At 49.5% G+C, this 24,739-nt stretch overlaps 1 protein-coding gene across 1 annotated transcript in view; it reads right to left on the minus strand.

Annotated features, from left to right (window-relative positions):
- Csmd2 (CUB and Sushi multiple domains 2) overlaps window positions 1–24,739 on the minus strand; it is a 573,936-nt gene that overhangs the window by 78,276 nt on the left and 470,921 nt on the right. The window contains 11 exon segments of the mRNA XM_052718591.1: window positions 1,900–2,088; window positions 8,058–8,267; window positions 11,005–11,121; window positions 13,263–13,332; window positions 13,853–13,971; window positions 14,912–15,016; window positions 16,617–16,713; window positions 17,805–17,929; window positions 18,632–18,752; window positions 18,754–18,836; window positions 19,833–19,928. Coding sequence (XP_052574551.1) covers window positions 1,900–2,088; window positions 8,058–8,267; window positions 11,005–11,121; window positions 13,263–13,332; window positions 13,853–13,971; window positions 14,912–15,016; window positions 16,617–16,713; window positions 17,805–17,929; window positions 18,632–18,752; window positions 18,754–18,836; window positions 19,833–19,928 — 1,332 coding nt within the window.

Below are 24,739 nucleotides of genomic sequence, written 5' to 3' on the forward strand. Positions count from 1 at the left end.
GAGACACAGGGCTGGGTGTTTGCGCCTGGTTCCGTTCACCAGCACAGTTCCCTGGCTGTCTATCATCACTTCAGGTGCCTCTGCGGTCATCTCACCTTGATCTCCTCTTTCTCTTTCTTACAGAAAAGCCCAGTAGAGAAGGAATTACCCTTGAGAATGCCCCTGACTCCTGTCCTAGGGATGGGGAGGAACGGGGATGAATGGGGAGGAATGGGGATGAATGGGGAGGATGGACTGTTAGGATTAGGGCTAGAATACTTTTCCTGGGAGGAGCTGAGGGACTATGCAATCTCTCTCCTCTCTGACTTGTTTTTTCCAGAATGGTACTTTTGGTCTAATTTTTTAAAAAAAATTAAATGCAGTATTTACTTATTTATTTGTGTGAGTATGTAAATGTGGGGTATGTGACATGTAAATATGCATGTTTGTGTGTGTGCATAAGCATGGATGTGCACTGAGAACTGAGGTTGATGCCAGCGAACTTCCTTGATCACTTCCTATCTCATTCTTTGAGGCAAGGTCTCTCAATTGAACCCAGAGCTGGCCAATATGACTAATCTGGCTAGACAGCTTGTTCAAAGGGGGGATCGATTCCCTGTCTCCACTTTCCGAGTGCTAGAATTTCAGCTGGGTCCCCACACCCACCCAGCATTTATATGGATTCTGGAAATCTGAATTCATGCCTTCATATCTGCATAGCAACTATTTTATTTGGTTTTTGGATTTTTGTAGTGAGTCTAAAGTTGGGTTAAAATCATGGTTATGCCATGTATTAGTTACATGACCATAGACAAGCAGTTCATTCTCTGAGTCTGTTTCCTGAGGAGTGAACTAGACTAAGAATACCCTTCATAGGACTGTGGGGGCTATTAGGGAAGAGAGTGTATAAGAAATGGTTTGTCAGGGCTGGCATGAGGCTCAGAGACAGAGAGCTGGCTGCCTAGCATGCATGAGGCCTTGGGTTTGAATCCTAGTACATCAGTCAATGAGTCAAGGAATCAATGAATTAACCAACAAACGAAATGTTTGGCTCAGTATCTTGCCCAGAGATGCAGCCCTGGTTTTAGGTCTCTTTCTCTACAGAAAGCTATTACTATGTTGTCACCACCGCAGGCTGAGCCATCTGTGGGACCTTCTCACTCTCAGGAAATGTTGCTTTACTAAGGAAGGGAGTGAAACTCAATGGCAAGGCACAGAGATGGAACTGACAGCTGACCCCAGAGCTGGGGCACTTTCTTCTCCTGGGTTACTGTCCTGGCCACGCCTCCCCATTTCAAGACTGATTCTAGTATCTCCTCCAGGAAAATTCTGGGCTGTCAGAGTAAGACAGGAAAGAAAGTGGAAGTGAGGTGTCGCTATGGGGGAAGGCGGCCTCATGGCCTCTTGGTCATCTCCACCTTGGTTCTGCTTAAGGAAGAAGGCCCAAGAATGTCCCATCTCCAGCAACCTGAGATTACCAGCTCGGCTCTCACCAAATTCATGTAGGAAGAAGGGGAATGATGGGGGAGGTGAAGAGGAGCCAGAGTCCTTAGAAAAAGGTATTATTCTCTTCCCTTTGGGGAGGTTTCAAGGCTGACTCTCTCTCTACCATTCGGCTTCTATTGTCTCACTGTGGTGCCTTGGGGGACATTAGCCCATCAGAGGGGATCTTCCTACAGGCTGGATATGTCATTCCCTTGGGTACAGCGCACATCTCCAGGTCCTTCATAGAACTTGCCCAGGGCTCTGTCACATGGGTGCTCTCCCTGGCTGGGCTGGCTCCCACCTTCATGGAAACAGGATGAGTAAAGCTTGCCTGAACCTCCACCTTTGGTGATCCCACAGAGCAGCAGGTGGAGCAGGATGCTCTGCCTCTATGACTATCCCAGGAAGGATCATCAGGGCAAGAGAAGGACATACCTTCACACCTGGGTAGGGGATGATCCCAGTTCCGATTGGTGCCATGTTGACATGTGAGGACAGGCTGGCCAGTCAGTTGATATCCCGGAAGGCACTCGAAGGTCACCGATTGTCCGACATTATAGCCAGCTCCCCTCACTATGCCATTGGCAAAAGGCTCTGGGTCTGGACACTCCTGAAGTTCATAGGCTAGAAAAGGCCAGGAGAAAAGGTCACTTTATTCTTTCTGGGGTATTTCTTCCCAAAGGGACGATTGTGGTGCCCAGGGGCTAGCATTGCGGCAGAGCCCCAGGACTGGGGTACCTATAGACCTGACTGGTTGTCAGTTTTGGATAAGTCCCTCAACTTCCCTATGTCACCCTTTTTCTTATTCATAGTTGTGACAGGGACTGAGTGCAATGACATCTGGGTAGCCCTTTGTGTGATACTGGCCTGTGGGAGGGTCCCCATAAATCTTACTGGTTGTTCTTAGTTCCACTGGGGAAAGAGGCTCGAGGAACATACTGACAGAGGGATGCTATTCACTGACCATCTTCTGGGGGAGGGGGGGTCAGGCATTGCTCTAGGTGTCTTCCTGCTGCTTATCTCGAGGTCACAGACACAGACTCAATGAGGTGAGCAGATAAGTGGGCTCTTTCCAGCTCTGCTAAGTTAGAACCCATGAAACCATTTAGGGGCAATCAGTTAAACCTGCAGTCAAGATGGGAGCTTTGTGGGAGACTAGGTGGGCCACAAGGAATGTATGACCACCATACCAGAATGTTCCTTGGAGGAGGAGGAGGAGGAAAGCTGCCCTCGTGGCAATGGTTGAGGCCCGTCCAACAGGCAGAGTCAGCTGAGGCACCGGCTGAGTGTGTGCCACAGAGCAATGCCTCCAACTAATTGGGTACACTGGATGAAGAATATTCTTTGTGGCAGTAATTGGGCACTCTCTACACAGGGAACTGGCAGAAGAAGGAGATGGACTATTTCCACAGCAGAAACACGCAGCAGGCACAGCTGAGGCTGAATGATGCTCTGTGGAAGTGGATGATTTATCACATGTAGTAAGAGTAACTGCGACCTCAAGGCTAACGGTTCCTCCATGCCCGCTCTGCAGTGGTGGCTGGGTTCTGTGTTTCCATTTGACACTGTGGAGGGCTGTTTCAGTGGGGAAATATGCACATTTCACTAGAAATCACTTCCAGAGAAGCCTGGGGAGAAAGCTCAGTTGGTTTGCCCTGTAAGCAGGAGGACCTGAGTGTGATACCCAGGATCCATGTGGGTTTGCCTGCTTTCTTCCTTCCTTTCTTCTTTCTGTGTGCCAGGAGAAGTAGCAGTGTGCATTTGTGATCCCAGACAGGCAAACTCCTGGAGCTTATTAAACATCAGGCCTACTTAGTGAGATCCAAGCCATGAGAGACCAGTCTCAAAAAAGGGTACCCAGCACCCGATGCATGATGGATGACACAGGAGGTAGTCTGTGTGCACACACACACATACATGTACACCTGCAATACACACATGCACCTGCACACACACACGTGCAGAAACACACACACACACACACACACACACACACACACACACACACACACACAATCACTGACGTGACTGGATGTTCCAAAGAACTGAGTAGCCACCCTTGGCATAGGTGGGCTAAAGAGAGGCGGCCCTGTTAGGGGAGTGGCTCTGGGTGATTTGCCCATAAAGTCTTGGAGGCCGCACATATGCTGCATTGGAAGCCTTGGTTGGAGCTCCATGGCCTGAAGACAGACAACGAGGAGACTGAAAAGAGAAGCTGCAGGTCAAAAGCCGGAGTAGCTTTGACGAGAGTGGCAAGCGTCATTTGAGGAGGTAGCTTTTCCAAAAGGGAGGAACTTCAAGTAGGGTTGCCCGGATTCCCTTCAGTCCAAGATCTCAGAGCCCTAGAAGGTGCTTCAGAGGGAGACATAAAGCCTGAAGTCAAAGCAGGCTTACTCAGGGAGGGGGGCTGGGCTGTCCCAAAGGGAAATGCTCCTGTGGGAACACTTGTGACTCCAGACAAACTCGTACCATTTGAAACCTGAGTTTTGACAGCTCCTAGCAGTTTGGAGCAGGGGTACACTTTAGTCATCATGCTATGAATGTGATTCTTCTGAGATTTTCTTGTGTGTCTGTCTGTCTAGTGCATGTATGTGTTCTCAGTGTGTGCACGTGCATGCATGAGTGTGTGTGTGTGTGTGTGTGTGTGTGTGTGTGTGTGTGTGTGTGTGTAGGTCTGAGGCCCATTCAGGTGTCTTCCTCTGATCACTCTCCACCACATTTTGAGGCCAGGTCTCTCACTGAACCTGGAGTTCAGCTGTTGAGTAGACTGGTTGGCCAATGAGCCCCTGAGGTCCTCTTGCCTCGACCCCTCCCTAGTGCCAGGGCTACCGACACAGGCCTCAGGCTTCAGTGGCAAAAGTTTTACCTATTGAGCCATGGAGTAAGTTAAGAGTAAGCAAACTTAGCTACCGTTAACTGTTTTATGGAATGTCTGCCTATGGAAAGACAGGGAACAGTGGCCTGGGGATGCTCAACTGTCCATCTGGGGGCCTTTTGAGGAGAAAGAGCTAGACGGTTCCAAGAAAAGTTAAGGAAACAAAGAGAACTGGAGTCCAGAGAAAGAAATAGCCTCAGTGGGGACAGATGGCTCTTCTACAAAACTGGAGACCTGAAGCCCATTTTCTTTGGAGAGGGAGGATGCGGGGAGGCCTCAGAGCTCAGAGCCTGTTTGTACTGAACGACTGTGGAGCGTGTGGGCCAGTTGGTCAGAGAGAATCATCTGCATCGTTCACAAATTAGAGGCCTCAGTGAAGCAGCTGGGCCTCTGGCACTAGTGACTCCCTAGGCTGTGAGGTCGGGACCATCACAGCAAGAAACCTTAATGAAAGTTGAGCTCCAGTCCGAGAAGGTGCAGGCGGCCTGATGCTGAGTGGCACACAGGTGGACTTGTGGGCAAGGGAGCATGAGGAGAAAGGCGGACCCATTATGTTGTCCTTGATTCCTCAGAGGGACAGCTGGGGACCTCAGGGAGGGCAGGCTCAGCAGGAGCCCTTCTCAAAGAAACGCCAAGAGGATATTCTCTGACACAGGGGCGGCAGCTGTGTAAGTGGGGGTGGTTAGGTCTCTTGTGGGGATCCAGAAGTCAGTGGTGGGTCTGAGTAAGACACCTTTACAAAGACAAGTGAGCTTGCCACACTGGGAACATGCAGGAGCTCAGCGTGTATGGGCTCAGTGTGTGGCTGTGCCTGTGAAGGTGTGAGGTGGGCCTGTAGCAGCCAACCTTGACCCAACAGTGATGTTGTCAACACTTACATTTACGAGAGAGAAGTGTCGGGGGGGGGGAGCACAGGTTGAACTGTCTCCATATAGTCACACGTTTGAACGCCTAGAATGGCAGGAAGTGACCTTATTGGAGAGAGGACCTCTGCCCATTTCACACAAACCTGGGTGGCTGTAGGGTAGATGGCAATCTGATGTGTCTGGTGTTACTATAAGAAGGGGGGAGCTTGAGGAACCTCCATACTACAGTCTGTGATATTTCTACTCATTTGCCTTCCACCCATGGAAGCTTCCTTTTCTCCCATGTCCTTGCCAGCACACATGAGAGGACATTTTGAGTGTTAACCACATCAAATAAATTGTAAATGTTTAGGTTGATGGGAATATGAGTCACCTGGATTGGATCAAACACAATATTCCTGTCTTGAAACATCACACTGTATTCCATACCTATATATAATGGTTATGTTTCAATCAGGGAGGAGGGGGCTAGAGTTTTGGAGATTGATACCACATGAAGACGAAGTTGGAGACTGGGTAATGATTCTGCAAGCTGACGCAGTGCTGACCTATCTGAAAACCACCCAAATCCAGTCCCTCACTTGGAGTAGATCCTTACAACCCTCAGAAGGAACCTGGCCGGCCAACTCCTTAATCTTGTTCTCATTTCCATCCCCAAACCTAAGTTCTATAGTTCAAGTCACAGGGTCTTTGGTACTTTGTGATGGCTTCCCCCAAACTAAGACCCAGGAAGTGATAGTAGCAGTGGTATATGTGATGGTGGGGGGGGGGGGGCACATCTGTTCCAGCCACAGCATGGACTGTGTAACTGGGATCCAGTTTGTCTTTCGTGACAGACTGTTGTGACAGAGGCTGACCACTGATGTATCCTGACACGTCAGTCCTACATGCACCCCTTGTCGGCTGCAGACACTCTTGCTTAGGAGCAGCTTCTGTGACAACCCCTCCCCCTCCGCTGGATGTGGCTGCCTGGTCCGTACCAACAAAGTGGCATGGTTTGGGGAGGCCAAACTCCTGGGTTCCTGCAGTATGAGCCTGCCGTGCTCGCACCCAGGCCTCCCCTGTGCAACCATTCCAAACGTGCCTACCTCAGGGGACACGCTTTCCACCTGTCTCGGAACGAGAAGCCCAGACCTTGCTAAGTATTCCTGTCGGACAAGGAAGGGGCTTCCAGTCACAGGGATGAAGAAGCCAAGGTTCTTAGGAAACTACACACTGCATGGTATTCTTTCTAGACTAAAAGAACATGTGGTCAAAACTTTGTAAAACTTTACATATTCTTCCAAGATGTACACACACACACACACACACACACGTGTGCGCACACACACACACGAAAGAAAGAAAGGAAGAAAGAAGAAAGGAAGGAAGGAAGGAAGGAAGGAAGAAAGAAAGAAAGAAAGAAAGAAAGAAAGAAAGAAAGAAAGAAAGAAAGAAAGAAAATTAAATATGGGGTTGTCTCTCTGGGAAATAATCCTGTCCATTGCCATTTTTTTCTTGTTTTTATTTTTTAACAAGGTGAATGTGTTAGTGAATTATCTGTGTAACTAAAAATTAACTCTGAAAACAGGAAACTGCAAGGCAGTACCTGCCGTGGGACGCAGTGCTGGCTGGACAGGAGATAACACATTCAGTCATTCCAAGTTCCGTCCTCCATGCAGGAGATGGGACAGTATCACAAGAGCAACATGACTTTCATGACATGTGACATAGCCTACATGTGTCCCTCCTGTATGTGCCAATACCACACACTGAGGCCTCATCCCCTAATGAGAGGGCGTTTGGAGGTGGGGCCTCCTTAGGTCTTCCCTGGAGAACTGGACTAGGGTCCCTGTAGAAGACAGCTTAGAGGTCCTTCACTCCATCTACCTAATGAGGACACAGTAAGAGGCAGCATGAGCCAGAGAGAGGCTTGCCCACACATGGGATCTGTCGGCATCTTGATCTTAAGGCTTTTCAGCCCCCAGAAGAGGGAGGAATGAGTTTCTGTTGTTTATGAGCTGCCAGCTTGCAGCATTTGTTATGGCAGCCTAAGCTGGCTGATGTCCCCTGCTCACTCAAACATCTGTAAAATTTTGGGGTTTTTAAAAACAAGCATGTACTAGTATTGACAAAAAAAAAAAATCTAAAAGTATGGAGCAGGAAGTGAGTGAGAGGAGCTGAGATGGGGCCGGAATGAGTGCTTCACAGAGTGACGATAGGAGAGCATTCAGGGCAGAGGTTAGGCCTCTGTGGGGCTGCCATGCACAGCCCTGCAGGCTGGGCGGTCTCCACTGTCAGTGATGAATGAATGGTGTCTCACACAGCAAGGCCTGAGTTGGTGTGACGGGGTTCTTTTCTGGGAAAGCACACCAGGAGCACTGGACCTGCCATTCATTGGGTTTCACCTGAGAAAATAGAACCTCTGCGAGGAAAATGCACGGGTGGGTCTCCCCAAGGAAACGCCGCCTGAGGTGGGTGCTGTTAGCACTGTTCCTGGAATTCTCCGATCTGTCACCGGGGGAAATGGTGGGCCACTGTCAGGGATGTCTAGAGGAAACTGATGGGCTACTTGCCCAGGATGCTGTTAGCTTATCAGCTCTAGACGCTATGGAGCCTCAGTGGACGCTGTGGGGACCATGGCTCTGGAAAAAAACTGGGCATATTTAAGCTGTCTGTCAAACAAGGTTAGGTAGCTACTGCCAACCAGAAGCCTCCACAGAGAGGCCTGCTGCCTCTCAGCCCATCTGGCATCTCTTCTCAAGTGTAAAGAAGGGGAGATGGGTGGCTGTGGGACAGACACGGGGTGACAGCGGTGGCTGTGGGACAGACGCGGGGTGACAGCGGGGCCACCATGACACTTTCATGCTTACCCTGGTACTCCAGCTTGAAACCTGGCCGGTTCTGGGAGTGGTCGCTGTGGAAGTACACAGTGGTATCGTGGGATGTGGAGAGCAGAGAGCCCGGCAGCTCACTTCCGCTGAACCTGCCCATCATGCGGCTGGTCTCAGAGGGACCACTCCGGATTTCTAAGAAGTCGTGGTTAGGTTCCGTGGAGAAGTTCAAAAACTGGATGTGGGCACCTAGAAGAAGGACAGAGAGAGGCAGACAGTTCCCAAAGCCACCCAGCCCTCTCCTGGCAGGACGCCCCACCAAAATGTCTCATTCAGGGTCCAGAGTCTCCACTACCAAAGCCCCAGCCCAGGCAGGTCTCCCCGGGCACATTCTAAGCTTTGCCTGAGTCCCTCCTCTGGCCTTCAGGAAGGATCAGAAAGTCAACAGACTTTTCATTCAGGAATAAAGGCACCAGTTAGCTCAGAGTTCCACCCCAAGTCTATCTGATTTTATGGGAAGCTAACTTCGGGGAGTCAACATTTGATTTCATTTGAATCATGTCTAATATCAATATACAAATGGGGTTTCTTTTTCTAAAATAAATGTTTAGTTAAAAACAAAAACCAAAACCAATTATCCCCATTGAATCACAGGGCACACATGACTTTTCTTGCCCATGTTTTCTAGAATCTTTAGGTGATTCAGAAGGACATGGCTTGGAATTGTATATTGTCCCATCTGATCCACTGAGAAGCCAAAGAAAGTTTACACTTTGGGACCTTGGTGGGTTAATCAAGATCTCTTAGCCACCTGTCAGGTTACAGGGATTTAATTAAGCCCCTGGGGTACATATTTACATAAGCCACAGAGAACTGAGATTGGAACAGCAACACCGATATTTGTTTACAGACAAGGTTTTTCAAAATTGGATTACTATAGGAAAATGTTCTCCAAAGGAATTCACCAAGTGTAAGCAATGTCCACACATTACATTGTTAACTGAGAAAATCAGGTTGGAAAAAATAGACACGGGAAACAATAAAATGTAGACATCGATTGTAATTTTTATATTTTAAGAGCCTGGAAGAATACACATTCATTTGCTGATAATACCGGCTGAGCAGTGCCATGGGCTAATGCCATGCTAGGCAAGGCCCAGGATGAGCAAGGTGGCACAGTCCTGTGTTCATGTGCACCAAAAGCTGTTGCTTCTGAAGTTCTCTTCGTGATGAGGTTACATATTTTGATTTAAAATGTGCTCATCTGTATTTGCTAATTTGATAGCATGAACACGCACGTACAACTGTCTGTGCACCTTATAATGTTAAGAGCGAAGACTAGACACATGATGCTGAAGACCCCTCATTCCTGTCCTATTCATTCACCTTAACTATGAGTTACACAGTTCCATTCTATGTGCCCCTCACCTCCTCAGCTCATTCTCCTCCTATGAGCACAGATTACTGCCACATCCCAGACTGTTTTTCTCTGAACCCGCATCTGTAGAGCTGTGCCTTGCTTGCCCATGCAGCCTCCCATGCTGGACAACTGTAGCCTATGTGCCCAACCCTGGGTTCTTGGAGTTGTGCGGAAAGAACGGGGCTGTGTGCGCCACCTCACGGCAGATGCGTGTTACTGCAGGGGCTCTGTCCTTAAAACAGCATGGAGGCCACTGGACCTGCCCCAGGCTCATTAGAGACAGAGTGCTTTGGTGGCTGAATACAAGGACTCATAGGGGCAGCTACCCCATTTAAACTCCTGTCTGAGTGTGTGTTACCCTCTCCTGCCCTTTGCCTTTAGAGGTTCTTCAGTCCCAAGCTTGAAGACAGAGCAATAGGGACTCTGGTCCTCTTTGCTCAGTGTCTCAAATCTGGACTCTGCCAAGGCTGCCAAAACTGTCTCCACTTTCCCCAGTTTCCTTCAGGAGATGATGGTACCAGACACTAGACTCTAGCCTTTGAGGGTCACCCTCTGTTCCCCTCCCCTCCTTCCTGATCCAAAGAAGGCCAGCCGGACCGTGGTGGTCTCTCATCAGAAGACATACTTCAAACCTATTAACAGATGATCAAACAAGCAATCTTCCTACTGAGGCTAGCGGACTGAGAGGTCCCGCGCCTGCGCAGCAATAGTCCTCATGGGAAGAGGGAAGAGACGGAGGGGCAACACCCAATGGGATGTGGTGGTTATCATCAAAGTCTGTTATGTGTCACGAGAAACCCATTACTTTGTGGAGGTAATTATGCTAACACAAATGTATAAGAAAGAGGAATCCCCAGGACACTTCTTTTCCTAGGGACAGAGCAGACCTGGGCCAAAGGACCCTCATGAACAACCCAGCAGTTCCTTGTCGGCACAAGGCCTCCATCCCTTTGGCACAGATAACCAGGGTTAAATTATATTGACAGTACACACTATATGAATTGCCAGCAATTAAAACTTGTCCCTAGACTCACATCCTTCATAGCCAACAACCCCCACAGCTGGCATATCCCATCTCCTCTCCCCCAGTCTCCAGGCCAGCTAGAATGTGCCTATGAGGAATGCCAACTCCATTTCAGACTGACCTTGACTCAATTTAATTAGGGTGATAAGTGGGGCAGGGGGTTCAAAGCACACCTTGAGGTCTAGTCCCAGTAAAATGGATGTCCTTTCCTTTTATTCCAGGTAATGCCTTTTCTTTTCTTTTTGTAAATGGTCCTGGAGACGCAAGCTCTCTAGCCCCGAGCTGTACCCTCAGCTACATCTCAAGCTGAGTTCCTGATTCTGCGCCCCTGGGTTTGGTTCGGGACTCAAATGACGGTAACCCCTAAGCTCTCTTCCTCCTCCCCTTTAATCTCTGCCGTTCCCCGAGACTGCTCAAGACAGCACCAGAGGAGCCCCGGGAAGGACAGCGCTGGGGCTGAGCTTACGCTGGGACAGGGCAGATAGCTGGTTTAATCCGGGCCTGGCCCCAAGGTCCTGTCACCCTGGGGGCTGCAGACTCACCAAAGCCGACAGGCAGCACGATCTTCCAGGAACAGTCCATGTTACTGGGGTAGTTGCCTGGGAAACCAGGGCTCAGGATCACCCCCTCCATCTCTTCCACTTCTCCCCCACATTGTGCTGTGACAACGAGAACAGTCAGGTTAGGTCATCAAGGAGAGGGCAGGGCTATCTGAGTGTTCAGAGCCACAGTTTGAAATAAATGTTTCCTGGTCACAAACCCCTTTGAGAATCCAATGAGTCTCTCTGAACATCTGCACACACAGGTAAAACTGAACATGTAAACTCAGGACCGAAGCGCAGCACAGGGCACCCAGGAGTGCCAGCCTTGATCATGAGAATGTGAAGGTTCTTCAATGCTAGGCTGATATAAAGCAACCCCTTGTCACAGCTCAATGACCTTATAGAGGACACGCAGGAAGTTACAAAGCTCTTCTCCAAGTGAAGTCTGACTCTTCTCTTCCTTACGGGATAACCCAACCCTCTCCTTCCTCCCTTCCCAATCCAGTCTTCATGACAGCAAAGGACGAAGAAAGGAGGAGGGACTGGCACATATTGTGTCCTCATTGGGTGCTTGCAACTGTGCCAGGCTCTTTCCAAATCTGTCTTCTATGGGGTAGGGTGGCCTCCGTCAAGGCTCACCATGACCGCTCAGCTGTGAGGGAGCGTCTGGAGACATCTGATTTCAGGTGGTGTGGGAATGAAAACCTGGGTCTGGGGCACCTCAGCAGCTGCTCAGCTGAAAATGATTTTAGGTTTCACGTTCTCTGAGGAAAGATTGTGTGAGCAGAAAGGGGCTAGTCAGCCATGGAGGCCCAGGGAAAGATGTTCAGGGAAAGAAATGCCAGGATCCAGTCCAGCCCTTTCTGGGCAGAAATTGACTAGGAGGCATACCAGGGTAGAACAGTACCATCACCTATACCATAGTTCCCACTTCACTTCCTGAGGGACTGTGGGTGAAATGGAACCTCCTCCCCAGTCTAATTTCCAAAGCAGCAAAATGGCACTAAGAACAGCGCCCATCTCAGGGAGCTGCTATGAGGGGATGTGGAGAAGGATGTGCTTCACTTGGTGTAGGAGAGCTGATGTGTGTAACAAACTACCTGAGTGGATACAGCTGATCCTAATACGGTTTCCTTGGCCAAGTCTCTGTAGCACACACAATGCCTGGGGCTCCAGGCCACGTACCCAACCTGCTCTTTCTGTGAGTCAAAGCACAGAGGCAGAATGCTGTTGTTCCCTTGAGTCACCCACTTTCTGGAGGACAAGGGGGTGCTTTGTATTGGCCTAGCGTTGAAGAACCTTCACATTCCATTTCTCACTCCTCTTTAACCTTTGAAGACAGATTTCTGGGCTGGGGAAGATGACTCATTTGGTAAAATACTTGCTGTGTGAGTGCGAGGACCTGAGTTTGGATGTCCAGCATCCACATAAAAGCCAAGGTGCAGGGATATACCTGTAATCTGAGTGCTGAGGGGCAGGGAGAGGAGGACTCTTAGTGCTCATTGGCCAGACAACCTAGCTCAACAGGTGAGCTCCAGGTTTAGGGAGAGACCCTGTCTCCAAAGACGTGGAGAGTGATTGAGGAAGGCATGCATAGGCACACACATCTGCACCAATTATGTACAACACACACACACACACACACACACACACACACACACACACACACACACACACACACCCCGCTATGAATCCCCACTGGAGGACTGCAATGGGAAACACGTTGCTTGGAGCCTGGCGCTTAGTAGAGACCCAGTTCCTGTTTGTTTCTTGCTTCTTGACTTGACCCAAATGCTCTGAAACACCCCTGTCTTTCCCTGATTTCTGTTTATTTCCACAACATTTCCCAGCATGGGCTAAACAGTGAAACCACACCAAGTCCTTATTTTCTGTGCACCCAGGACACTACAAGCAGGTTTATCAGTCTGGACTTTGACACAGTCATGGGATAAGCCCAGTGTGCCTAAAAATGCCTTCTGGGGTCTGGCTGGTTATGTGGCTCACTGTGGCCCTCATGATGTTCATAAGTGGGCAACCTTCTTGTGATTTTTTTCAGATAATGGGCAGAACCTTCCAGAAGTCAGGACAGCTTTGAATGAGAATTAGAAATTACAAAAATATCTTTCAGAAACTACTGACTTGGAACAAATCCAGAACATCGACATTTCTTTTGACTTGAACTTGAACTCAGCAATACAGCAGAGAGCTCTGATCCTTAAGGATTTGGGCTTTAGTGGATTTCAAAGTCCGGTTCTTACCAATGCAGAGTGGAGGAGGGTAGTTCCATCGACGCACAGTTCCAGGCATGCAGGAGATGTGGGCATGGCCCTGGAGAGTCAGAACAGTAGTGGGCTAGTGGTCCCCAGGGGCACAATTATACATATAACCCAGAACAGGGGCTTGCTCTCAGCCTCACATTAAGAGACAAGACATACAGACACATGGGATCACCTTGGGATTTGAGGTAAGACAGAAGGAGAGAGATTTGGGTGCGGGAGAGACCACTTACTAACAACCATTACTAAAGAATTCTCATTACAGGAGGTTTCCTTGCAAGTTTCCTCTAATTACTAAATTCCCTCATGGCCCTCAAAGGGAAATTAAATTTTCCTAAGTCCAATCAAAGCCGACTTTGCAGGAACACATTTCAGGCTGGATTGTCCAGGGTCCTCACCATCAACAAAGTTTGTTTTTGTGAGAAGCGTTCCAGGAGTGGATAACTCTCCCCAGGGGAAATGGAGGCTACACCCATCCTTGATGGATGGAGCTCTACTGGTTCAGGAGTGGGTAATGAACTCAGGGGACGCCTGCTCCCTGTTCTGGGGTTTTGGTGGGGCAGGGGCAGTACCTGGAGGGCATATCCTGGCTCACACTGGAAAGAGACCACATCATTCACCAAGTAGCGCTCTCCTGTCTTCACCCCGTTACTGGGTACAGCTGGTTCAGGACAACTGCTCAGGCCCACCGCTAGACAAGACAGAGACAGGGAGAGAGGAAGATGGACAAGACCATCAGGATAAGGTGACAGAGGCTGAGGGGACTGTTGGCTTCCTGAGGTCCAAGGCTTGTGCCTTCTTGGGCTTCCTCTTCACCCCGGCAAGTTAGAATGTGTAGTGCGCAGGTTCATCAGATCAAAGCTGGGACGGGGGTGTCATTTTAGGGACTTGGGGTGTTTTGTTCACCTCCTGAGCTCAGTATCAGGACACCCTGGCTGCAGACTCCCAAGGCCTCTCTGCCTGAGCCCCTCCTGTGTCCCTCTTGTATCTGCTCTCAACTTCTCTCCCCTTTCTCCGCCCTCAGAAGACAGTGTCTATCAGAGATCTTAGCAAAATCCATCAGGGCACCTGATGGGTTGGGAACACTGGGTGGTTGTTTGCTGGTGCCCACTGGTTCCTCCCTGTACCTCATGTGAGATGGGAGTGGGGAGAGCGGTCCCAGGAAGAAAGCCATCTCTCTGAAAACCTCTTTGTGTCCCCAAAGGCACAGTTACAGTTCTTGCTGTTCAGAGATTTTCGTGGTGACTAGAGGGAATCTTGTAGATGATAAGTGAGAATGTGTGAGAGGAAGAACTTTGAAGATAACTGTATCATCCAAACGGGCATCAGAAGCCGGTTTGCAGAATCAGAGGAGAGGGCACCTCCATTTTCTTATCTCCCAGATTATCTACTAGGGCCAAGGCTGAAGCACTTTCCGCTCAGGTTCTAGGGGTCAATGCTTCAGGGGTCCTGGCTTTATTCCGTGGTTGAGTATGCAAGCTTGAGAGGGTTTCCAGCCTTCTCTAAGTCTTGGCATCTTCCTCTGGTCAGTGGCAGGCTTAAGTGGGAGGGGGTGGGTATACTGAGGGTGGGGAGCCAGCCATTTGTTCCCACCCGGACACCCACGCATGGCCCTGACCCTGGATTCTCACTTTTGTACTCCAAGTGGAAGCCGGCCGCAGACACGCTGATGTCAGAGTAGAAGTGGAGGTAGAGCTGGTTGGAGGTGCTGTTCAGGAGGGCAGGCACCGTTGTTCCTGGGCAAGAACACCAAGGGTCACTCAGGCATACCCTCCATATGCCAATCTGCACCTCATTCCTGTTTCTACTACCTGCTGACATTCTGTTCCAGGACCCCCAAATACCTCTCCCCCTCCCCATTATCAAACTTGCTAAATGACAAATGCCAGGTAGTTAATGGGCCAGGGAAAGGAAGGCATGGATGAGCAGTGCCATAGACCTATGCTGCCAGGAGGCGATGCTCCTCAAGCGATGAGAGGGCTGTGAGTCTGGTCTCTACTCTGTCATCTTCAAAATGAGTCCAACACGTATAATTATCTGGGCAACTCAACTGAGCAGACAGTTAATCTGGATGTGAATGGATCATCTTTCTATCTCAGCATCATGATCTCTGGGCCTAGCTGATTCAGGTAACTTCCTTGGCTATTGGGCAAAACCACATACCATGTTCTGGCACAAGCGTGCCACTGAATGGGCAGTGGGGAATCCACTTTGGGAAAGAAGTCTGGTTGTTCCTTAAAAAAAAAATGAGCTGATGGTGATTCCGTTTCTGGATACATGCTCTTGAGGATGGGGAACATACAGGACATCAGAGCTCACATGTGAATGCCCATCTCAGCATCAGTCACAGCAGCTCCATCACCAAAGTGACACAGACATCACTGAGTGCTGGGTCTATGAAGAAACGGCCTACCCACACAGTACAGTGCTGACTCAAATTGACACAGGGTGAACCCTGAAAACGTGTTGAATCCAAACAGAAAGCCACATGGTGTAAGATTTCATTTATAGGAACTGGTTGGACAAGGGCAAGTCCATGGGGATTGGAAGATGAGTGGTTGCCAGAGGCTAGGATTGGTACTTGGTTTCTTTGCAGGGCTACAGAAATGCTCTGGGATTATTTAGAAATGATGGTTGCAGATCACTGTTAATATACCAAACCTCAGTCAGTGGTGATGATGGTGGTAAGGGTGATGATGATGATAGTGTAATGATGATGGTGATGGTAGTGATGATGATGATGATGATGATGATGATGATAGTGTGATGATGATGGTGATGGTAATGATGATGATAATGATGATGATGACGGTAGTGATGATGATGGTAGTGATGATGTTGGTGATGGTGGTGATGATGGTGATGGTAATGATGATGGTGATGATGGTGATGGTAATGATGATGGTGATGGTGGTGATGATGGTGGTGATGATGGTGATGGTAATGATAATGGTGATGGTAGTGATGATGATGTTGGTGATGGTAGTGATGATGGTGATGGTAGTGATGATGATGATAGTGATGGTAGTGATGATGATGTTGGTGATGATGATGGTAGTGATGATGATGTTGGTGATGGTAGTGATGATAGTGATGGTAGTGATGATGATGTTGGTGATGATGATGGTAGTGATGATGATGTTGGTGATGGTAGTGATGATAGTGATGGTAGTGATGATGATGATAGTGATGGTAGTGATGATGATGATGATGATGAAGGTAGTGATGATGATGATGGTAACGGTAGTGATGATGATGATGATAATGATGACAATGATGATAATAATGATGTCTACCACAACCCTCTAAATGGAAGCTCTGGATGTCCCACCTTACCTGAGAAACTCCCTAGCATGGTTACGGTGTTATCTGCTCCATCAAACACTTCTAGAGAGTCCCAGTTCTGCTCTGTGACAAAACTGATGACTTGAATCTGGAAAGACAGGAGGGTTGAGTTGTTGGTCACATAGCTCAAGTGCCTCCCTCCCTTCTCTTCCCATGGGTAATTCAATTTATCAAACACCTTCTCTGGGCCTGACACTGTGCTGGCTCCTTCCCATAACAGTCAGATGTGGTCCACACCTATCTCAGGAGCTCATCGTCTGGTGGGCAAGACAGATGTGAGATATGTGATGACAGGACAGAAGGACACTTAATGACATTTCAGAAAGTGGGAATGCTTCAGTCCAACTGGCTTTCTCTCCTGCCTTTTTATTTTCTGGAGACAAAGTCTCATGTAGCTCAGGCTAACCCTGAGTCGCCATGTTGCTGAGGATGACTTTGAACTTTTAATCCTGCTGCCTCTGCTTTCCTGGGAGTTGTGATAACATGCATGTACAAGCACACCTATCTGGTTTATGCGGTGCTGGGGATTGAACCTGGGGTTTTGTGCACGTCAGGAAAGAACTCTACCAACTGAGCCACCTCTCTGGCCCTTTCTCATGTTTGGAATATTCTTTGGGTTTCCTGCTCCCACTGTGTGTGTCCTGCTCTGGTCCTGATTACTCCATTGGCCTGGCAGGCTCTGGGTCCTCTTCTGTGCCTCTTTCTGTGTTGCTCTTACCTTGGGCACATGTTACACACCCCGGTCGCCCCAGGTGTGCGCCTGGCTGTTCTCCCTGCCTCACTTGGGCTTGGTGAGTCACCCTTTCCCTACTCACCAGCAAGGCCCCTTTGTTATCCTTAACGGTCTTCGAGAAACACCTCAAACCATTTGAAAGTCTCCGAAGAACTCTCCAAATTCATATTCCAGTTGCAAGCCCACTCCCTTCTCGGGACCCTCCTGGCTAGCTGGAGCTAATTTCCACTTCTCATCCTCCCTCAATTAGCTGTCTTTCTTCCCAGAGATGCTGTGAGCTCTTGTTTGGGAGTCATATCTCCACATCTGCACTGTGCCACCAAAGCCAGCCACAGAGACAAGGGACAAACTATGTCATTTCTCATTCCACCTCAGCCTGGCTCAGGGTCCAGCGACAGCCAGAATCCGTGGACAGCCACTTAGCTGGGGAGGCTCCTTGCCCCTACCTGGATGCCAGCTCCTTCCGGGACCATGATCTTCCACACACAGTTGAGGCTGTTGAGGTAGGGTTCCGGGAAGCCAGGGGACAGGATGGTGCCCCTGCGTTCAGTGAGGTTGCCACCGCAGGGCACTGGGAAGAGACACGGGGCTGGTCAGAGGTTCCTCGGCTCATCTTTGTGGTGCCTCCACGGTGTGGTGCCTCGACGGCAGCTTCTCCATGGGCTTCCCTCAGGGCCGTGGGCCTCTGCTGAGCCTCCTCCTGGGCTAGCTTCTCCTGTGGCTTTCAGCCCCTCTTCCCTCAGGATCTCTGGTCTCTGCTGGGCCACTTCCAAGTGCTGGCCTCTTGCCCGACAGCCCCTCCTATCCTCCTGTGCTCCCCAGGGCCCACCTCTCTCAGGGTCTCCAGTCTGCTGTAACTCATCCTTGTGCTGGTTTTTCCTCCGGCCCCCAAACCTCCCAGTTTCACCACCTGTAGGGTCCCGAGCCCCTGCTGGGCCTCCCTCCCACACTGGCTTCTCCATTAGGGACCTCCTGCTCTCAGCCTTCTTGGTGGCTTGACCTCAAACAATGGTTCTCCAGTGACGTGTACCTGTCCCTCTCTTCACAGATATCCCTCCCAAGCTCCTTCCCCTCTCTCTATTCACACTGCCCTGCAGGACCCGAGAGTTATTAGGCCTGAATGGGACATTCTCCTCAGATGCTGGGGAGGGCTGCTGCAAGCCCTGAGGATATCTCTGGTGACTGGCTGTGTCCCTCAGGGAAAGGAGTCTGCCCTTAGTCTTTGCCTCTCTCCACCTCTCCTTGCCCTGTCGCAGTCTTGGCTATCACTTACCCACACAGGTTGGCGCAGAGACATTCCACTGGGCTAACGCCCCAGGCACAGGGAGGCACTCGATTTCTGGGGACCCCTGGAGGGCGTAGCCCGAGTTGCACTCGAAGCGAATGATGGCCCCCCACAGAGAAGTCACTGCCCAGCCTTTTGCCATAGCGGGGTTCTGGCACAGAACTGCATTGCGTGGCACTGGTTCGGGGCACCGCTGTGGGGAAAAAAAGGCACTCAGGGGGCAGGCCTCACCCCTGTAGGAGCTGGCCGAGGGATGCATGCAGGACAAGACTTGAGGGGGGCCCTGGGAGCTCATTTTGAGGCATACTACTGGACTCAGTGTTATGGTACAGATTCTAGGAATCATGGTGGTGAGCGCCTCAGGGCCCAGACTTTAGGCTCAGAGCTCTTCTTTGCTCCCCTGGTGACATTTCTTCCTTATCAGGGCCTGGTGTTCCCTAATGGCAACCATAGACCTCCCCCTCCTCAAGCTCCTGCCCAGGGTCTGCAGGCCAATGACTTGAACATAATGGTGACTTGTGGGAATCAGGAATGGCGCCCCTTGTAGTTGGGATCACCCCCTGCACAGGGCTATACATGGCCTCCTGGACAGTGTAAAACAAAGAGAGAGGGCTGCGCTTTAGGACTGGTGGCCTTAACCATGTCACTGTTGCTGGGCAGGTGGAAGCAAAGATGCTCCAAGGTCCTGCTGGGTCTTAGTGACCCAGAAGAACATCGACTGCCTGACTGGTGGTGGACTCTTTTAATCCGACCAGCATTTATCACCCTCATTTCACACTTGAGCAAAAGTGGAATGGCTGGTGTCCACCCTCCCTGATCAGAGCCTGTGTTTGCCCATCCCTTTACTACGCACTGCAGACAACACGAAGCTCCGTGAGGTTAGACGACTGGGCTGATGTCCCCAGCACCATCAGAGATGCACTAGACATTGGGTGGGGGTGGGGCAGTGGTGGTGGTGGGAGGAAAGGAGTTAACTTCCCATGCGTGGTTTCCTTCCAAATTCAAGATAGAATTTAGCCCAGAAACTGTTGCTTGGGTAAACAGATGCACACAGTTGAATGAATGTCAGGAAATTGTCTCCCAAAGTCCTCATAGGGAGGTTTAGATGGGAAGTGAAGGGTCTCTGTTCCTTGGGACACAAACGTCACTGAGATAACATCTGACCCTCCAAGGCCCACACCCTACATACCTTGGTAGACAAAGTGGAAACCCCTGGCCGGTACTTGGCCTTTGGCGCTGAACTTAATGAGAACTTGATTGGAGGTGGCCAAGGGCAGCGACTCTCCTGCCAAGAGGAGTGAGGAGAAAGGAAGACAGTGAGCCTGGCTCAGCAGATAGACTCCGGGCCGGGAAGGAGGGGCAGGCATACTGCACACAGTGATGCTCAGCAGATAGACTCCGGGCCGGGAAGGAGGGGCAGGCATACTGCACACAGTGATGCCTTCCATGTTTCAGGATTCACTGCAACCTAACTCACAGCCTGTACCTTACAGTGGGAAGCTCACAGACACACGTTGGGGATGTGGATCAGTTGGTAGAGTGCTTGCCTACCATGCACAAAACTCTGGGTTTGGTCCCCCAGCACTGCATGAATTGGTAGAGTGGTGCGCACCTCTAATTCCAGCACTTGGGAGGTAGAGGCAGGAGGATCATAAGTTAAAGGGCATCTTCCATCCCCAGTTAATAGCATGCCTGATGCCATCCTTGGCTACATGAGATCCTTTCTAAAAACAAAAACAACAACAAAACAGAGATGGTTTTACATCCACGCTATCCCTTGATCTGCGGTCACTGTGAGGCCAGCACGGCAGAGCCCAGCACCCTCATTTACAAAGCAAGATGAGGAGGTTTGGAAAATTACATGACCTGTCCAGAAAGGAGGAAGCTGCTAAAAACATGTTGATTTATGGGGCTGGAGGGAATGGTTGTTACCATGCCAGCAGGAAGTTTACTTGGAAAAGTGAAATCAGACCAATTAAAAACAAATACATAAAAATCAGACACTGGTTTGTGGGAAGGAAGGAGTAAGACCATCTGAAAGCTTGGCCTTTCCCAGACACCCCGGAAGTGATAGAGATGCGTGATTCAGACTAGCCCATCCTCGAGAGCAAAGGGAGCGGTTCTCAGGATGCTGAAGGGACAGCTCAGTGGATGCTGAGACTGTCTCGGACACCCCAGGATGTGTGGTCCTCCAATCACATTGTGCAGAAGACAGGAAAAGTCTGTAAGGATACAGGGCACTGAGGAGTGCTAGCATGGGCAGGAGACAGGGCTTAGGTCTGCTTGGTGTGGTACAGATTGGGGAGGGGCAGCATCAGCTGGACCCACAGCTTTGAAGCAACGACCCTGCTCATCCTTATCTTCCTGTGGAAGCCCAGGCAGGATGTAGTGGTGGGCAGTAGCATGACCACTCTGCCCCTCTTTAACCTTAAGGACCCCTGACTCCATCTTCAAAAAGAGAGCCAAGCAATGTCCACCAGGGAGAGTGTTGGAGTGCAGATCAGCGCGAGTCACTGAGAGGGCCCACTGATGCTTCTAGAAAGCCCCTTGGCGCCAACAGTCACAGGGATCAGAGGGAACCTTTTGCTCAGCACACTTAGATTTACATGTGGTTCAGTGTCATTTATCCTAGCTAAGAGTCATTGACCCAGAAAACTTCTGGCTGCTGAAACAGAAGGAACCTGGCGAAGACAGTCTCCCCATTCATCACCTCTACCTCTCAATGGGGCTGAGTAGAGGGAACCACCACGTCTGACATCTATGATTGAGGGCCCCAGTGATTGGCAGAACCCAGGTGACTTCAGTCCTGGCCACACAGAGACTTCCTTCTCCTAGGGAAAGCACAGAAATCAATGGCCATAAGATAACTTCTACGGGAGGGGGCTGCTGATAGAAGTCCAAGCAAATCTTTCATGTGAATTACAATGGAGAACAGAGTGAAGGTTTTTGGTCCCGGTTGCATAAGGTTAAATGGAGCAAGACATCTTCGATGCCAGAGGAAGATGTGGCAGAGGGGGGCGCTGAGGTCAGCAAAGGTTACCCGGGAAGGGAGGAGGCACTTTTCTAACATGTGGGCCGGGGAACCCCGACATGTGGCTTGTGGGCTGTGCAGACATCCAGCAATGGTGTGGGGGTGAAATTGGGGTATTCTTTCAGAATCTATAGGAAAATGACAAAGAGATCAAAGTCTTGAGATAAATGACAAGCAATGCAGAGGATAGATGGGAAAATCCAACCAGCAGACACGGGGATTTCCAGAGAGGGAAGAGAGAAAATCCCAAGGAAAAGAGTGTAAGAACAAAGACACCTTGTGGAGGTGGGGCTCAGGCTGCAGCAGCTCACCAAAAGCACCAGATAAGACAAGAGAAAAAAGTTTAGCCTGGTGGGCTGTTCAATATTCTAAATCAGAAAACACGAAAGCCCCATGGACGGCAAAGCATTGGTGATTCACAATGATGAGGACTCAACTTGGATCCCAATAGGAAATGCTGAAATAGGGTGGGGCAATCTGCGTGGTTTTTTTTAAGAGAGGAAGCATGTGGCCCGTAATTTGATGTGCAAGCAAGTTGGTGTTTATGTGGTATGTCAGAGGAAGACATTTGTGTATCCTCCAGGGAACAGAGGGAGGACCGTGATTGTGAGTCCCAAGTGCATCTCAAGGGGACAGAGGGAGGACCGTGATTCTGAGCCCCATGTGCATCCTCAAGGGGACAGAGGGAGTACTGTGATTCTGAGCCCCATGTGCATCCTCAAGGGGACAGAGGGAGGACCGTGATTCTGAGCCCCACTGAAAGAAAGAACTAACGGGGAGAAGCCAGAAGCTAGCAAGGAGGAAATTCTGCTAGGGAAAGATTGCTAACCCCAGAAGACCCTTGTCAATGAGGTAACACCCAAAGGCCAATGTCAAAACTTACCTTTGGGTGAGAAATGAATGATTTACAAATAGTTACTAAGGCCATTAGCACCAAGCCCAAATGTGCAAACAAAAAACTGAAAACTAGAGACGGGTCCGGCGTGAATGGAAAAGCAAAGAAGTACCTTCCCAACTGGGAAGCCGATCCCCAGGGAGGACGAAGCAGGCGGGCAGACACCAGCACTAACATCTCACCTAAGGGAAAAGACTCCCAGAGAACAAGGAGAGGAGCAGACTCGGAAACTATCAGAAATACAAGAAGCCCTTCCCTACCCCGATATCACCATTTCCATGGAAGGTGTTTTAACACACTTCCCTCAGCCATTGCTCTATCAAACACAAAGCCGCAGCAAAGAGGCTGAAATGGAGCCTGGAAGCTTTTCTTCAACCCAGCACACCTCAGTCACGGGGGTCACAGTTAAGTGAGGAATCAAACTTGAGTACTGCTCTCCTCCCTCCTCCCTCCCTCTTCCTTCTCCCTCCCTCCTCCCTCCCCTTCCGTCCTCAGCTTCCTACTTGTCATCCCTTCATCTGTCCCCTTTCCTTCCTTCCTCACCCTTGCCTTCTCTTCCCTTCTTCCCATTTCCATTCCTTCCTTCTCTTCTCCACTGTCATTTCTTCCCATCCCTGCCCTTCCTTCTATTGACTTTGTACACCTATATCTACAGTCATACAGAGTCCTAAATACACGCCCATTTACCCTTATCTGTAGATCATGCTCCTTTACTTCTACACTTTTAGATGATACAGTCTATCATCAAAACTCTGTCATAAACTAAACCATTTGCTCTCAGCTCAGAGAGTTAGATCTGGAAAAACAGTAATCATCCATCTGCCTGTTTGTCTGTCTGTCTCGATTTTGAGACAGGGTCTTACTATGTACCTCAACTTGGTACTCACTCTGTAGCCCAGGCTGGCCTCAAGCTCACAGAGATCCACCGCCTCTGCCTCCTGAGTGCCGGAACTAAGGGCGTGCGCCACCACCGCCGCCCGGCTTGTCTTATTCCCTTGAGACAAGGTCTCTCACTGAACCTGCAGCTCAGCAGCCAGCTCTCCTCCTGTCTTCACTCTCGTGCACTGGGCTACAGGTGTGCACACTGCCACACACAGCTTTTTATGCGGGTGTTGGGTATTCAAGCTGAGGTCCTCATGCTCGAGCAGCAAGTGCTCTTACCCACAGAGCCATCTCCCAGCCCAGAAGAGATAGTCTTTTCTTCTTTTTTTTTTTTTTTTTTTTTTTTTTTTTTTTTTTTTTTTTTTTTTTTTTTGGTTTTTCGAGACAGGGTTTCTCTGTGTAGCTTTGTGCCTTTCCTGGGACTCACTTGGTAGCCCAGGCTGGCCTCGAACTCACAGAGATCCGCCTGGCTCTGCCTCCCGAGTGCTGGGATTAAAGGCGTGCGCCACCACTGCCCGGCCATCTTTTCTTCTTTTAATTCAAAGGGATTTTTAGATTTATTTTATATGTATGATTTTTCACCTGCATGTATATATGTGCACTATGTGTGAGCCTTATGCCTATGGAAGTCAGAAGATGGTATCCAGTTTTCTGGATCTGGAGTTACAGACGGTTGTGAGAAAACATGTAGGTGCTGGGAAGTGAACTTGGGTCCTCATCAAGAGCAACAAGAAATCTAAACTATGGAGCCATCTCTTTAGCCCCAGAAGAGACATTAACTCTTGGGCAAGAGAGTACCATATGTTAAAGTAGTATATATCAAACAGTGTGTATCAAAATGAATGACATGGAGCCCAGATGAGTATACTGCTGTAAGCATGTTCAAACTGAGCACACTGTTGTAAACATGCATGGTCTTGTACAGGGAAAGGTACAAACAACGCTTGCTCTCTACCCAGGAAGGCAGGACCAGAACACAATAATTTGGAGAAGGAACAGAGGAGAGAATTCATGAAATAAAAGCAATGGTTAATTAGAAAGTAACAAACTCCACAGAAGTACTGATCAATCGGAGCAATAAGAATTTCCCAAAGCACCAGAACCCCATAAACCTCTGGCACAGCTAATCAGAGAAGGGGACCGTGAACACAATGCACAGCACTCCAGAGACAGGGGACATACGCACCGGAGCCAGGGGCATTAAAAAAAAACCATCCTCGCAGAGTACACAAATGACATTGCTGAAGTGAAGAGAAATTACGAAATGAATTTTACCAAAAGATAAAAT

The sequence above is a fragment of the Peromyscus californicus genome, unplaced genomic scaffold, assembly GCF_007827085.1.
Source record: "Peromyscus californicus insignis strain IS unplaced genomic scaffold, ASM782708v3 Scaffold_5__1_contigs__length_169319896, whole genome shotgun sequence".
Lineage (NCBI taxonomy): Eukaryota > Metazoa > Chordata > Mammalia > Rodentia > Cricetidae > Peromyscus > Peromyscus californicus.